A 16,669-nucleotide genomic window follows, 5' to 3' on the forward strand; every position below is an offset into this window, starting at 1 on the left:
AATTTTGCTTGTTTCGGATTTCTCTTCCATCAGGTTAAATGGAAATCGGCCTTTTTGCGTTTCTTTGGAATTTTCATTGTCACTTACTTTAGACAAGAAAATTCTTTTGCTTCTGTTTGTTATTCTGCCACTGAAAGTGTAACAAAGATGAAAAAAGTTAATAAGTCAATAAGTGGGCCCACAAAACGAACTTTTGGATTAAATTGGCTCTGTTTGGTATTTATAGATGAAAATTAACTAAAATTCATAAGTTAACTGAAATTGATAAGATAAAATTGAAATTGATAAGATAATTGATTAGTTTAACTGTTTGGCAAAATTAGTTGATAAGTTGATAAATTATTTTAGCAAAATTAATTATCAAAATTTTGGAAAGATTTTCCAAAATTTCAGTCACCTTATGTTGAAAAGGTAAATTTTTTAACTTATCATTGAAGTCGTTTTAGCCACCTGAAATTTTATTTTAGGTGCTCTCCAAACACTATTAGTTAATCATTTTAGCACCTAAAATATGTTAGCATCTTATTATTTAAGGTAGCTAAAATGCTTCCCCAAATAGAGCCAATATGTTAAGTGATAGTGATATATTAGGTTTTGATAAACAAAAGATAGTTGTTTTACCTTTTTTCATAAAAGGTATACTTGGAAAAAAGTATTTATAAAAGGTAGTTTTTGGCAATTTTTCTTACAAACAATTATTATTGTTGCTTATTTGAATTTAAGCTTTATTGTCAATTTTTAATTGGTGGCTTACTCACCTGATTAATGAAGTTTTTTCAGTCTAGGAGTACATATTTGTATATGTAGCATTATTTCTTCCAAACTCATAATGTGAGCATAACTAGCTCTCAATATGATCATATATAAAGTATAACACCAATCATATTGCATACAACGTAGAGAATATTAAACATTTGCAAGCTCAGCTCCTTACATAAGATGGATTATGGATAGTACTAATCCATTTATTCATAAGAGTAGAGTATTCGAAAGCTTAATTAAGATTACCAAGTGTTTCCCTTGAATAAATCAAGGGCAGAAGGTAACCTTATAATTAGTGCCAGAAGGGCAAGAATACATGCTAGTTGCATCATCTTGTGGATAACTGTAAGCATCAGGGCACCTTCCCTTGAAAAACCTTGAGTAACTGTAATTATAAGCATTGTTGCACCCACCATTGGCCCGTAGCGGACCCGGACACGGCCCGTTAAGATCAGCAGCACAAGTAGGCCCTCTATTGCACCCGTTTGTGGGCAAAAAACTCATGGGTACATTAAACCCATCCACCAAGGAAATGTCAAAGAAATCAAGGTCATTCCACTGTTTTAAGGCATACTCAGCTAAGGTGTTGGGGCCTCTTCCATAGCCTGTGCAATGGAATTGCCCACCACAGTCTCCTGTGTTGCATATGAGCCCGTTCTGCCCGTTGTATCGGCAGCCGGTACGGGCCCAAATCCGGGCTGCAGTCTGCCCAGGGTTGGCGTAAACAATCCATGTTGCACCAGGGTTCATTTGCCGGCCACCACCGGGCACTGCTGCACCCCACACTGTGTAAGGGCAGTTGTTTCTCACTACAAACATGGCTGCATTGGTGGGTGTGGAGAACAGGGAAGTTAGGGCTAGGAGGAGAGAGAAAATGGGGAAGAATTTCAGGTGGTTCATCTTGGAAGTTTGAGTATTTTTTGGAGTTTAGATGTTTTGATTTGGTGGGTTTTAGAGTTAGAGGATTTGAGGGTTTATATAGCATAGGAAAAGGCAGACCATATCATTACTAAGTAATGATATATTGATATTGGAAAGACCAAGACATTGCTTATCCTCTACAAGATATACTTCAATACTCCAATGGCCAATGCGCATGCACGCACTTGTTTTTGTGTTTACGTATTTCTGAAAGTGAAACTTCCCCAGTATAAATTGGGGTCAAATACTACCTTAGTTCCGAGTTGTGATTGGTGATTTGATTTGCATGTTGATCAGTCGATCAATATTGCAATATTATTGCATGGAAAATGCGCTATGCATACCATGAGTACCCATATATTACTAATGATGTACTCCCTCCGTCCTCTATTAGTTTACCCCTTTCTTTCGCACAAGTTTTAGGAGAAATAATATTGTGGGTCATATAAAGAAAGAGAAACTATTATTTTATATTAAATTGAATTTATGTGTGATGAAAAGTTTGTGGTCCCATTCCAAAAATAGCAAAAAATAAAAAGGGGTAAACTAATAAGAGACACTCTTAAAAGGAATACGGGTAAACTAATAGAGGACGGAGGGAGTATATTATTGATAAGAATTATCAGAAACAATTATGAGTTATATATTATCGAGTAAAAATGGAATTATTTATCTTGTGTATGACATTTCTCATAATATCGCATCATCTATCATCAAAAGAAGTGATTTGTCTCTTGCAAGTTACAAGAAGGGAAAAAATTGAGGATCCTTCTCACAAAAGGTAAGACTCGATCCCGGGACCTCTAATATCAGATGTTATGTCAATGTACCACTAGGCTATCATATGTTGTTCTTATTAAATGAAGTGATGCATAAGAAAGTTGTATATAAAACTTATTTAGAAGTATCCGCACATCAACACGTATAGTTCAATATGTACTCATCAATTTTATTAAAAAGATTATTATTTGCACCATCATAAGAAAATTACTCGTATATAATAATATAAATACACACTACCTAGTATTAAATTTAAACATTGACTCAAGAATAAGTAATCGTTTAGTTGATACTACAAAACATAGGAAATGTAAGTTCTTGTTAAATATAAAGATGAAGGATTGTTTGGTTAACAAAAACACACAAATTTCTGGAATTTCACTTCTCATAAAATAGTAAAAGTATATAACCAAAACAGTTATGTACTCTTCATAAGAAATGAAATTTCATGGGAATTACATATTGCTAAGAAGTGTAATTTTCCGTATGCAACCAAATGACCACTAAGACTCCATACGGTATCCCCATGAAAAATAGATTCTCAATATGATACAGTTTTATACTAAGCTCTATAACTAAATCTTCGCGAGATATTGTAGAACTTTCCTTTGTTACCTTTTGGATCATCAAGCCTAACCCATTAACATAACATAAACAGTATTCAGTCACAAATGACTTGAAGGATTGGAGCTCCAAACTTTATCTGCCCAACTTTCTTTCCAACACTGGGAGAGTGGGAGTATTAGAAGGCCTTTTCTTATATTTCCATGAAGAATAAATTTTATAATACATTTTTCCAATGAAGACCATTAATGGGCCATTAGGCTAGTATCCTAGTGGATTAATGAGATAATGGAAGAAAAAATTGAAAGGAAATGTTGCCAATGTCATCAAACGACAGCATTCCAACGTCAGTGTGCTTTTGCAAGCTAAGGTTATCCCATCAAGATACATTAAAAAAGTACTAGTTCTATTATCAAATTTCTAATGAGCTTTTATATATATATATATATATATATATATATATATATATATATATATATCCGTTCTAAAACAAGTGAAATATTTCTTTTGAAATTACACAAAAAGAAGAAAATTGTTTCATATTTATCTCTATTTTCTAGTGATCACCTATCTACTCGGTGAGATTGGGTGTGTCATTAGAGATGACTTGGGTCTTAGGACTTAGGCACAGCACTCAAATTGGTAGGTTTCAAATTCATTGTTTCTATTTTGGGATCTCAATTGCAGAAATTAGGCAGTTTATGAAGGCATAGAGGGATCCCTTTTTTTTTATAACGGAGAATTTTGCATTAATTAAAAATGAAAGTACATCCTAACGCTAATGCAACCAAATAAAAACAAAGAAACTAACTTGAGCTTTACTTGTTGTTACATAACAATTACAATAACATAAATAACTCAAACTTAGATAAAGCTGCTCAATCTAGAGGTCCGTATTGTGAAATAAGTGTATTGAAGTTCTTTTGTTGATGGTTGACAAACACTATAACAATGATGGAAGATGAGGAAGGAGTGGACTGATTTAACAATCGGAGGGACGAAAAACAAGCGAGATTTGGAACTTGCACTTTAACTAGTTCCCGTGACCTTTTGTCACATGGAATTCTTGAATCATGATTCTTGGAAGAGTCGCATTCCTCGGTGACTCAATAGTCAATACCCTTTTGAACGGGTAATACTGACTTCTCCTTCTCAAAGGAGAAGCTTAATGTAGTTGACGAGCTATAAACCCAATTAACAAATTGGAAGCCGTCTTCAGATATCTTTTTGTCAAGGTAATGATTGATAAGATCATTACCAAGCTAAACTGAAATCTAACCATTATTAGATCTCGAACAATTATCCTTTTACCAAAATCAGATAAAATAAACTCCAGCCATGAAACCTTTTGCCACACACTTCCACGCTCTATTCCATGCATAAAACAAAACCGAAATTCCTATCCAACTATACGGACCATGCCCAACACCTTGAAGACAAGGACAACCCCCAACAATTAACAAACACTACAAGAATAACCCTCATCAACCACGGGAAATTCGGTTGCTAATGAACAGTTTCTCGTCGCAAAAGCCTTTTACGACGAGATTTTCGTACCGTCGTCCGCGGTCGCAAAAGGCTCCGTCGCAAAAAACATTACGACCAGTTTGAATGAGCCGTCGTCATTGATATTTTACGACGAGGTAAAAAACTCGTCGCAAAACGTTTGTATCTACGACGAGATTACCTGTCGCAATTGAGTTTTTGCAAATTCGAATAATTCTTTTTACGACCAGATTTTCTCGTCGTAAATCGCTTTCTTGGAAGTCATTGTTGACCTAACTACGACTAATTTCCAGTCGCAATTATACTCTTGGAATTATTTCATTACACCACTAACGACAATATTTCTTGTCGCAATTCTTTTTCATGCATTTCTTACAACACATTTTATGACCATAATTCTTGTCGGTGTTCTTTTATTAAATGATTTTTATAGCACCTTTTTACGAACTTATTTGTTTCGTTTTTTGCCGGACCAAATTGTTACATTTTATGTGACCATTCTTGCTTTGCATTCACTATATATACCTGTAAATCATATACCACTCACTCCGAATATCGTGATAAAACATAATTCATAACTACATAGATGTGCAAACACAAGTACCAATAACAAAAGTATCTACAATCTTAGCTAACGGTTCAATACGATAAAAAAGTCTAGAGACTCTGTCAAAAGTTTCACAAGCTAAAAAAACCATAACTATTGTAGTTCTTTCACATTATAGAAAATGTCATAACCCGCAATGTTAGTCCATATCATTCCAACTCAAGCTTCACGTAAGGATCTCCTCCACGTGTCATTGCTACTACTGTTTTGCCCAATCACGAGTCGCCTCGCTACTAAGCCCCTAAAATAAAAGATAACAAATTATAAATTACAATGTATAAATTTTTAACACACAACAGACAAAGTAGAAGTATAACTAACAATGAGAAAAAAAATTAGTCCAGATATTTAAAGGAAGAGTCACTTTACAAAAAACAAATCAGGATATTTAAAGGAAGAGCCACATTTACTATATCTGAGATAAAAAATGAATTGCAATTTCCATAGGAACACATCCAAACTTAATACAAATACCAAAAGCCATTCATTCTTGTAGTGAAACTTATCAAGCAGTTGTGTCCCCCACACAGTCCCCTTTCGTTTCGCTAGTTCGTTAGTTTTACCCCCTTCCCTTGTTCCCCAGTCCGGCAGTTGCCCTATACGTCTCCCTGTTATAGTCGTTTTCCCCTCCCACGTCCCTGTAGTAGCTTAGCTCTTCCCCCTTCCCCCACAATCGAGTCGCCCACCACATGTTGTCCAGTAGCTTTCCCCTTTCCCCTTTTGTGTGCCTATAACGTTCTCCCTGATTTAGGTGTCTTAGTTTTAGGATAATTCCCTCTCCCTATACCCTTGGTTATCAGTACTTTAGGTCTAGAATTAGTTTTCCCTTCCCTGATTCCCTATTCGAAGTCGAAGTAGTAAGTTATAGGTTTCCCTTCTCCATCCCCTTGTTATAGTCTTGAGATTTAGAGTTTAGTGTCCCTTCCCCCCCCCCTAATGTTAGTTGTTGTCGGTTCGATTGGCTCGCTAAGGACGCTATCGTTGGCTCGTGTAGACTTCTCGCAATTTTCGACGACTTTGTGGTGTTGGTTTTGGTGTGGTATTATGTTTTGGACGTTTGTCTGTTTCGTGTATCTTGTTTATGCTATTTCTTTCCGTTTTCATTTAGGTTTATTCAGATCAATGTATGCTTCTGTAGGGGTTGAAGTATTGTGTAAGATGAGAGGTAGTGATTATTTTAATCATATTGTGGTTAGTTCTTCTAGGTTTGAGATTGCACAGTTAGATCTTTGGATTCGTAGATTGGGTGACTTTATTCCATATAATTCACCCGCAATTTATGTGATGACCTTTGGCATCATCACACCTAAAAAATGCATCATGTGGAAAGCCTTCCAATTTAATTTGGAGCAAATTATGACTTCCATGCATTTTAGGTTTTAGTCTTGCGAGACTAAACTCTGGTTACCCTTGCAAAAGGGTCAGGCATCACCGAAGGAGGTGACTTAGCTTCTTGGTTACTTTAATCAGTTGATTCCCAGGAAGGTGTTCATGTTCAAGGACCTTGAGATTTTGTGGCTAGTAGTCAATGGGGGTTACTAGCTGAGTCATGGTAATCTACTTTCGAAGATTGTTTGGGTGTCGTCTTTCAATAGGTTCCCTCTCATATCAGGTCTGCCTCGTCACACAGCAAGAATATCACTCTTTTTCGTCCGCCAAAATCGGACGCTAAAAACGCGGGATCGGACGCTAAACAGATTAGCGTCCGTCAGCGGACGGTAAGAGACTGATGCAAACCACCTGGTCGCTAATTCTCCAATTAGCGTCCGCTAAGCGGACGCTAAATTTTTAGCGTCTGATTTTATCAACTTACCGTCTGCCCAGTATTCGGTCGCTAATTACCGACTGAAAAAGTCAGACAGTAAATAGCGTCCGTCAAAACGGACGCTAGTCCTATATATCAGACGCTAATGTGAAGGTATTTTGTGTTTTCCTTTGATGATGTACGGCTCTGTCAGAACTTGTCAATGTCAAATTTTTGGTAAATTTTCTGGTCAATATAAAAATGAAAAGAAACAATGGAACCAAAATTTAAAAATTAATCTTTTTATTAATTATAATGGTAAATACAATATATATTACATCCCAATTGAAATCTTACAAAAATCTAGAACAAAATTACTTCAACTAAAATGTAAAAAAATAATTACATCAACTATGATCTGGAACAAAACCAATCTCTTCAAAATCTGGAATAAAATTAACTAAAATCTAGGAAAATATTACTTGAACTAAAAACTGGATCCAATCTCTTCAAAATCTGGAAAATATGGAACGGAGTATATCAGAAATCTTCAAAAGCAATCTGGAACCAAACTCTTCAACAAATACAGTACTTGAACAAATCTGCATTGAAATTAAATAAAAATTAGTTAACACCAAATTATTAAAAAAAAAAACCCATCCAAAAAATCGCCCATCCACCCTACCCCACCCACCCAAAAACCCAAATTACCCATAAAAAACCCCACCCACTCGAACCCAACCCACCTCATGAACCGGAAAACCAGAAAAACCCCACCCATCCAAACAAAAAACCCACCCACCCTAAAAACCCTAAATACCGCACCCACCCAAACAATAAATCCCCAACCCATAATCCATAACCCATAAAACGAAAGAACAAAGATACGAAAAGGAAGAATAAAAAAGAAAAAACAGAAAAGAACAAAAACTTAAAATGAATAAGAACAAAAATGAAACCAATCAATCAGTTAAGAAAAACCAAAAACAAAAGAAAAAAAAAAAAAAACGGAAATCCCAAAAATCAAACACCGAAAATCCAAAAACCCAAAAACAAAATCGAAAATTGAAAAATTTGAAAATGCAAAAATCGAAATTAGTAACAAAAACTGGAAAACAATAATCAAAATCAAGAAACAAAATAACCAAAATCAAACAGCAAAAACCAAAACCAAAAAAACAAAAAAAGAAAAAACCAAAATAAAAAAACGAAAAACAAAAAAACCAAAAATCAAAAAACCCATAAAATCAAAAAAACCCACAAAACGAAAAAATCACAAAAACTAACCTTTCCAGATCCAGAAGAAAGAAAAATGGAGGAGAGATGAGTGAGAAACGAGAGTGAATAGATGAGAGTTGATGAGAGAGAATGAGAAAGATGAGAGAGAAGAGAGAAAGATGAGGGAGAAGAGAGAACCGTCGAATTGAGAAGAGGAGAGAGAAAGGAAGATTCCTTGAATTTGATATAAGGAGAGAGAAAGAAAGGTTAAGTAAATGAGGAGAGAGAAAGAAAGGTTAAGTAAATAAGGAGAGAAAAAGGGGTACGAAATCGTCGGAATTCTACGTCCGCTATACGGACGATAAATCCTCTGAAAACGGACGGTAAATACCGTCTGATATAAATCGGACGGTAAATTTGGGATAACGGTCGCTAATTAGCGTTTGATGCAAATCGGACGGTAATTTTAATTTTACCGTCCGCGAATATAGGCGGACGGTAAATGCAGACGGTAAAAATACGGATTCTTGTTGTGTCACAACCTTTCTCCCACACCCTCCTACCATCGCCTAAGCCTAGTCTAAGTCGGTCTGAGTATGTAATCGTTTGTTTTTATTTCATAGCGTATGTAAGAGTAAATGAAGCTCCTCTAGTTTCATTTTGCTTTGTAATCTGTTAGGTTGTAATAGTATTAGGCTCTACTTCCGATTTAAAAAAAAAAATAGAAGAATGAGATGACTAGGCTGATCTTTGAACTGATTCGACGACGAATTGATAAGTTAAGACTAACGGACAAGATTTAACCTTATTGCTCTCTTTTTCTCAAATTATTTGTCCTAATTTTTAAAAAAATTGGTGCCTTAATTAAATTATGTGATACCTTTCTTAAAACTTGTTTCTCTCTATTTTTGGCTAGTTATTCTCAGACTTTTTCACAAGATTGTAAAAAGGCGAACTATAGGACATAACATCCCTCCCCAATTTAAAGGATCCATTATGCTAAATTTCATCATACGCGTTGTATTTTCAATTAATAATTATCTTGATAGGTTTAACACAAATATCAAAAGTAAATAACAAGATAGTGTAGGTTATTTGGATAGATAAAGTTAAATAAAAAAATAAAAAAATTGATTAAGTTAGTGAAAGAGCCTACATTACATGAATTTGAAAGAGACAATTAGTGGATGCACTCACATCACGTAGTTAAGTGAGTAGTGTGGGGGTAAGTATTTCATCTAAGCCCTAAGGTACTAAAACAATGATTCAAGGAGATCGACTTGCTAATTAACTAGCATGAATTACAATTATCTGATGGTTATATTGATGGAGGGACTCTAGAGGGCTGCTAGTGCGGGCTGAGCGAGATGGTCCTCGAGCCCTAACGGGCCCGGTTGGGATTTTTACAACCCAGGTCGGGGATGTGAAATTTACGATTTGGGTTGGCTGGTCCACGGGATAGTAAATCTTGGCCCACACTGGTTTGTTACCAATTTTCACGATTTTGGAAATGGTTATGGCTATTCGTGGACCTAGCGGGCCGACATGAGATTCTTTTAATTATTTAATCATTGGAATCATTCATAATCGTTGCATAAAACCTTTAAAATTCATTAAAATATATACAATTTGATCAAAATATACACATTTGGTTGAATAATTACTTAGGATAGGCTGATTCATGGCTCATGCTGGACCGATTTCGTGGATCGGGCTGGGCGGTTTTAGTAGCGTGCTTTCGTGGTTTGGGCTCAACAAAATTCGTCCCACATCCCACCACCAATTTCACAGTTCGAGTCGTGATGGACCGGACTTTTCACGCGCTCAGCCAACACAACCCAAAAGGTGGGATGGGCTAGATTGACCTGTACTGTTGGTCATCTCTACTCCTATATATCAAGTATGTGTAATAATCCAAATCTTTCCACCCAGCTTATAGAGAAGTAAGCACTATGAGAAATATTAATTTAGACTATATTACCATAGTATTCCCCAAGTTATATGAGAGAGTGTGGAGCACAAAGCCCAAACCTAAGTCAAATTCATAATCATTAACAATTGTAATTAAACTTTACCAATCGAACTACATTAATAACTAGATTCTTGCAAGGGTGATCCTCCTTGCTCCCAAGCATATAGCAATATCTGAATCTGAATCTCATACCATAATGACTACTAGCCTTTTATGCACGCGATGCATGCGTCAATTGTTTGGACCTGTTCTTAATAAATTTTATCTAAATATAATTTTAGAAGTGCAATTTTATAATTATTGTTGTACAAACTAATATAAAGTGATGAGAAAGTGTAATGAACATTTAGATATAAGGTCTTATAGTCAATTTAAATTTGTAATTTTTTTTAATTAAATAACCATTTTTCTAATTGTGTCAAGTTACTTTGTTAATGCCTTATTTAGTTTAATTTATCATTGGAATTTTGACCCCATCTTTAAATTAGGAAAAGATAGATTATAGGAGATTTGAATATCCAATTATATATTTAGCTAAGGACAAAAAGGACTTTCTAAAGAGGACACAATAGCTCCCTCCTTGGCTTATACTACCTCCGTTTCTTTTTAATTGTTACACTTTGACATTTTACACTATTCACAAATTGCACTTTGACCCTCGTTTGTGATTTATACGTGAATAAAAACATAGTCATGTGGGATCTTGTTAGATTCGTATTAGTATGTATTTTATTGATATGTAGTTTTTATATTTTTTACAAATACAAAATTAGAGATATAAAAGCTCAAAGTAGTGCACCGGCATGCGTGAAAAGTGTAAGTGTAACAATTAAAAAGAAACGGAGGTAGTATAATAGAAATATTTTTACTTATATAAAAAAAAAGTCAATTAAAGTTAATCATTTGTTTCCATAAATAGAAAATGTAACAAGTAAAGAAGATATAACAAAACTACTTCATTCAATTTCGCTCCTCTATCTTCTAAAAGGAAAAAGATTTCTGAGAGTTATTTCTTGGATCCGAAAGAGAATACTTGGTTTCTTCCAAAAACTAAAAAGTGTATCATGCCTGAATCTAACCGGAATTCGCGGTGATGGAGGAACTGGATGAGAAAAAATAGGGATTCTAGTTGTTAGATATTTAATAAAACCGTCGCTGGAATTGAGATCTCATTCAAAGAGAAAGATATCAATAACGATATTCTCGACACGAACTCCTAAAAAGAATTTGATACTTTTATGCAAAACTTTAGTATAAATTTGGGATCGCGTATACTTCCTCCGTTTCTTTTTACTTGCAGCGGTTTGACTTTTACACTATTCACCAGCTCTACTTAGTTTATGTTTGGTGATCTATAGTTAATGAAAAACATATTCATGTGGGATCTTGTTAGATTCATCTGAATGTATATATATATTCCGAATATATACTTTTTATAATTTTTATTTATCTGTAATTAAACTTACATATGGTTAAAATTATGCATTGGCAAATGTGAAAGTCATACTGTTACAAGTAAAAAGAAACAGATGAAGTATATAGTAATAATACTAATCATTCCATGGGAGAACAAGCCTTAATTCCATATTCTCACTTTGACTTGTCGGCTGTTGATGCTACAGTGCTACTCGCTAGTGAGAAACTGAGATGTGAGAACCCCTCTACTACTCGTACTAGTAGTCTAGTGTACGTTACAAAGGTGTGGAGCAGTAACTTCTAACGTAAGCTTTCGAGAGGAGAGAGACATAGACCATAAGATTGAAAAGCCGAACAAAACATTAATTTTCCCATTCCCGTTAGAACTCCATACCTTTTTCTCTCTCCTACATTTTCCCGCTTCTTCTTCTTCCTAAAACTAAACCCTAATTCCAAACAAATCTTACAAATCTCTGATTTTTTCAAATTTTCTTCTTTTCTCCTTATCTGATCATCTGTTAGCGGTTACAATTTCTCAGAATTTTGAGGTTAGTTCATTTCAAATTCAATTTAGTAAGATTGTAGATAAAAAATACTTAAATTTACTTGAAGATTTTCGTATTTTTTTAATTTATTCATCTTGTAACGGATGATTTTTGCTGTCGGTTATGGAGGAACTTCTTTAATGATATCGAGTTATTAAATTCAGTTTGAACGTTGCAAATTTGTGTTGCTTTTATTACTCTTAGTAAGTTGATTGCAGAAACAGAGTTTGTGATTGCGATGAATTCAGTGAATCGTGATCAAAACTTCGAGAAAACTGAAATGACTGCCTTTTTTTGATTGATTTTCTGTGCATCATACATTGTTTCCAGAAAATTCAATTTTTTAAATTTTTGTTTTGATTCGTTTGCTGTACGCTAATAAATTGATACTGTTTTTTCTTCATGATTATGATTTTTAATGTTTTGGTGTTAAATTGTAATGATTTTGGGGATAATGAAGATGATTGAGGTGAAGAAAGATGATGATGGGTCGAATTTAGGGTCTCCTGATGGTGTTACGATTGCTTCGAGTTCATCGTTGTCAAGTAGCAGTTGTGATAATGTGACTCCGAGATCGACTCCATTGCACGGGTATATTACTCCTATACATGTTTATGATTGTGGTATTTGTGCAATTTTAAGTTGGAAACTATCAGTTTCAGTTACATGATCTTTGATGTTCACTTTAATGTTTATTCTTTAGTTTGTATGTTTGAGAAGATGTTTCTGTTGTTTAGTATTGAAATAACAATACGTATGATTTTGTAGAGGTTAATATGTGGTTGTTTTGTTTATCAGGAGGATAAGTGGCGCAACAAGACGGTCATCAAAGGGAGGATGGACTGAGGAAGAGGTGAGTATTAGGCTTTTTTCTGATCATTTATGCTACCTTTATATCTGTTACAATGCTTTATATTTTACGCTTTCTTGTAATTTTGTTTGTTCTTTTTGTTAAATATTCGATCAGATGTGCAGTGATGTAATTTATGAATGGTGTTCCTTATGTTGGCTTATTGATCTTGAAAAACAGGACAACCTTCTAACAGCCGCTGTGAGGAAGTTCAATGGAAAGAATTGGAAAAAAATAGGTGAGCACAGACTATTTGTTTCATGCTTTCTTTGAATAATGGTTGTTTAAGGATTCTGTCTTAATTTGATAAGCCTTGATGGCAGTGCAACCAATCCGAATTTAGTAATGATTCATAAAATAAATGCCTAATCTTGTGTTAGGCGAATCTTGTGTTTTGTTTCAATGCTTATGAGCTGTTTAATGAATATATGATTTTTTTTCCCACAGCTGAGCATTTTCCGGAAAGGACAGATGTGCAATGTCTACATCGGTGGCAAAAAGTACTTAATCCTGAATTGGTTAAAGGACCTTGGACAAAGGAGGTATATTTAACAGTCGAAATCTGTTTTTGACCCTAGATATTGTGCTGGTTTATGTTGCTGATGCTTATTGATAACGTGACTGACTTTCTATCGCACCTTTCAGGAAGATGATTGTATCACTGAGATGGTTCAGAAACATGGTTGCAGAAGCTGGTCTGTTATTGCAAAGTGTCTGCCTGGTCGGATAGGCAAGCAATGTCGGGAGAGGTAATAACTAATAAGGCTATCTCTTCTTCTAGTGCATTATATCCCTGAATGCTGAGTCGCTGACATTTAATACTACACTAATATCTGTAGAAGGATATGCTCCAATGTGATGTTTTCTTCTCAATGTCGTCTGAAATGATGTTGCCGGTTGTATTTTTCTCTCTATTCTATTAGTACATATAGACAGCAATAGATGTTAGCTGAAGGTTTCATTTCCCTATGTCAATGTGCTTGTACATTTTGAATCGCTTTCGAGTAAATGTATATGGAAATATAGATTTGAGATTTAATGTTTTGGGTGGTCAAACTCGAAAGAAGAAAGAAATCAAAACAATCTGCTTATTTTATCCTACTCTAATTGATAAATACTGTGTTTATGACTCATTTTATGGAGTATCTCTTATTCTTAAAGTATATCCAAGCGGAAATTTGTGCAGATGCTAACATGATAGGCATAAAAGATTGATGTTTGCTCTATTATCATATGCAAATCGTCTCTATAAATCCTCTCTTTCTGTTCACTTCAACCAAAATAGAAGTCATGAATTCGATTGCCAGCTTCTCATTTTTGGTTCCGTTTTAGATGGCACAACCATCTTGACCCTGCAATAAAGAAAGATGCCTGGACAGAGGAGGAAGAATCGCTTCTTATTTACTACCACCAGATATATGGCAACAAGTGGGCAGAGATAGCAAGATTTCTTCCAGGAAGGTATTTGTACAGGAACTGACGGCAATGTCAATTTTGGCTGCGTATTGAGACGATCATTTCATTGTTCTGGTGGAATCAATTTTCACCTCTAAATAATGTTTCTTCTGACTTTTTAGTAACTGGAACCATGCAGGACAGACAATGCCATAAAGAATCATTGGAATAGCTCTCTAAAGAAGAGGTTAGATGCGAAATTGCTTCCTGGTTTTACACAGAGCATAAACAATAAACCTAAAACAAACTGCTCCGAGAGGAATTTAGATTTCTCTAGAGTCAAAGCAGCTGCACTTTTTTATGAAGATAGCTGCACAACATCAACTTATGGTACTGAATCTTGCTCTACCACCTTATCCCTTGGAATCGCTCCTGGAAAAGCTTATGGATCAGAAGCTAAACTAAATCGACCAAGCAGGGTGTTGCTTGATGAAAATGGTTCTGCCCTTGGTGAAGTAAATCTTCAGCTATCTAGTACCGTGACTGTAGATACTTCTTTAAATTTTTCTACATTGACAAATTACAAGGCTACTCCTCTAACTATGTTATCACTGGACTCTCCTAAAAGGCCAAGGAGTGATAGCATCACTGTTGATCAGGTTTTTGTAAATTTAGACAAGTCGTTCCTGAGTTTAGCAATGTCTGGTTTCAGCAAAGATGATTCTCACGGCAAGAAGAAAAACAAAGTTAAAGGTACCTCATTTTCTGAAGATATCAGTTACGGTAATCTGTGTTATGAGCCACCTGGATTAAGAATTTCCGAGACTGGCCAGGGATATGAAGTTGGCTATAAAGAGAGCCATGATGCACAAACTAATAGCCCATTGTATTTCTCTACACCTACTAGCTGTGTAAGTACCCCTGCCAGTGGCAGTAGTCCAGAATCAATACTAAGGAATTCTGCTATGAGCTTTAGCATGCCGTCTATTATAAGGAGGAGAAATTCAGGGAAAAGCAGTTCTGTCAGGAAAGAGGTTGGAAGTGGAGGTGTTAGAAGAGCTGAGACTACAGCTACTCACAAGCCTGTGGAGAGATGCCTTGAACCTTCTTTTGACATGGAAGCAGATCTTGGTGGTCTTAAATGCGGCAACTCTATTGCAACTTCGGGTGATGGTGTTTGCTTGAAGACAATGTCAATATCATGATATAGGCCTATTGGTAACTTCTAAACTATAGAGTATGCATTTCCTCTTCCCCGAAATTGAGATGTTGTCTAAAATCAATCCTACATGAACTACTCACTGAATTGATATGGTGTTGTGGTCCTCTGAGACCTGACATCATACAAAAAGGTGTGACCTCTGTGCTAATATGTGCTTGTTGTAGGCTTTTTTTCTTCGTTTTGGTTTTTCACCAACTTCCTGTTCTAGAGTTAAAATTCTGTATATATACACGCCATACTTCCTTGTGATTGCCTGAAATATGTCTCGTTTGGTAGTTTTATGATTCATTTTAGATCAAAAGCAACCATGCAAGTTGAGTAATGAGAAATTATTATGTACTTGCAGACTTTGAAGCTGTTTTTGGCGGCTCTTGGATAGGTAGCAACTAGTACGAGGAATTGAGGTCAAGAGTCAAGCTATGTAGGTAAATCTGGAATCAAAAGGCAGGTCTCGAAATATGATCGTGACAATAAAGAATATCAAGTTTCCTTGAACAGTAGAGAACAAAGTTTTTGCTGACACGTTACTAGAAGATGTACAGATTACCTTTCATCGTGAATTTTAGATGTAGGGAAGAAAGAAGTTCAAGATTGATAAAATACAAGGGGTTAGCGAAGCTTTCTCTTGGTATTCTGTTAGCTTGCTAAAGCATTATTACCCACTTTTCTTATATTGACCATTTGGTGTTACTGTAACCTGTTTGGCTCACCAGTGATGAACTTTGGAATAAAAGAAAGAGTATCGAATAATTCTGCTGCTTCATAACAGTTCTTCCTCCATTGTTCGAGAAAAAGCATGAAGAAATGTTGTTATACTTCACCTCCAAAGCAAGGTCGCTTGGTCCAAGAACGATCACACCTTGTTTTTTTTTCCTGATCCATATGAGCCATGAAGGCAATACAAAGTACAAAGAAGGGGAAGGGGGATTCAAACCTATGACCTATCTTTCACAGCACTTCAATCTTAACCACTAGGCCAAACATCCTTGGTTACGATGGCACCTTGTGATTACATGTCAGATCATTTCACTTAGCCAAGTGCGAAGTTGGATTGTAATGAACTCATGAGGTCTGATTCTTATTAGACGATGCAAAACTACATTTTAAACTTTTTCCAACAAGATATGCTTAGTCAACTGTCACAAGGTATCCCAAAAGTCTGTTTAA

The 16,669-nt window shown here is 35.4% G+C and overlaps 2 protein-coding genes and 1 long non-coding RNA gene across 5 annotated transcripts; 1 reads left to right on the plus strand and 2 right to left on the minus strand.

Moving 5' to 3' along the window:
* Positions 1-864: 864 nt before the first annotated feature.
* LOC104892316 (alpha-amylase/trypsin inhibitor) lies at positions 865-1,722 on the minus strand. The gene has a single exon (XM_010678212.4). It carries the CDS (start codon positions 1,660-1,662, stop codon positions 1,030-1,032), a length of 633 nt encoding a protein of 210 aa, XP_010676514.2. The 5' UTR covers positions 1,663-1,722; the 3' UTR covers positions 865-1,029.
* A 5,448-nt stretch (positions 1,723-7,170) lies between these two features.
* Positions 7,171-8,651, minus strand: LOC125497374 (uncharacterized). Its single transcript, XR_007274010.2, has 2 exons — positions 8,172-8,651; positions 7,171-7,486 (listed from the first exon to the last, which is right to left on the minus strand). It is a non-coding gene; the product is annotated as an uncharacterized LOC125497374 (long non-coding RNA).
* Positions 8,652-11,711: 3,060 nt separating this feature from the next.
* Positions 11,712-16,623, plus strand: LOC104892321 (hypothetical protein). Of its 3 annotated transcripts, none has more exons than XR_007274639.2 (9): positions 11,712-12,038; positions 12,496-12,626; positions 12,834-12,888; positions 13,066-13,123; positions 13,333-13,427; positions 13,531-13,634; positions 14,218-14,346; positions 14,480-15,632; positions 15,849-16,623. XR_007274639.2 is itself a non-coding variant. In XM_048645145.2 (9 exons), the coding sequence occupies exons 2-8, from the start codon at positions 12,496-12,498 to the stop codon at positions 15,483-15,485; spliced, it is 1,578 nt and encodes a 525-aa protein (XP_048501102.1). In that variant the 5' UTR covers positions 11,712-12,038; the 3' UTR covers positions 15,486-15,517; positions 15,849-16,623. The 3 variants fall into 3 exon arrangements, 2 of the variants coding, with proteins under 2 accessions (XP_048501102.1, XP_048501101.1); XM_048645145.2 differs by having other exon boundaries at positions 14,480-15,517; XM_048645144.2 differs by having other exon boundaries at positions 11,715-12,038; positions 14,480-15,498.
* Positions 16,624-16,669: the final 46 nt, after the last annotated feature.

This window comes from Beta vulgaris, chromosome 5, assembly GCF_026745355.1.
Source record: "Beta vulgaris subsp. vulgaris cultivar EL10 chromosome 5, EL10.2, whole genome shotgun sequence".
NCBI classification, from domain to species: domain Eukaryota; kingdom Viridiplantae; phylum Streptophyta; class Magnoliopsida; order Caryophyllales; family Amaranthaceae; genus Beta; species Beta vulgaris.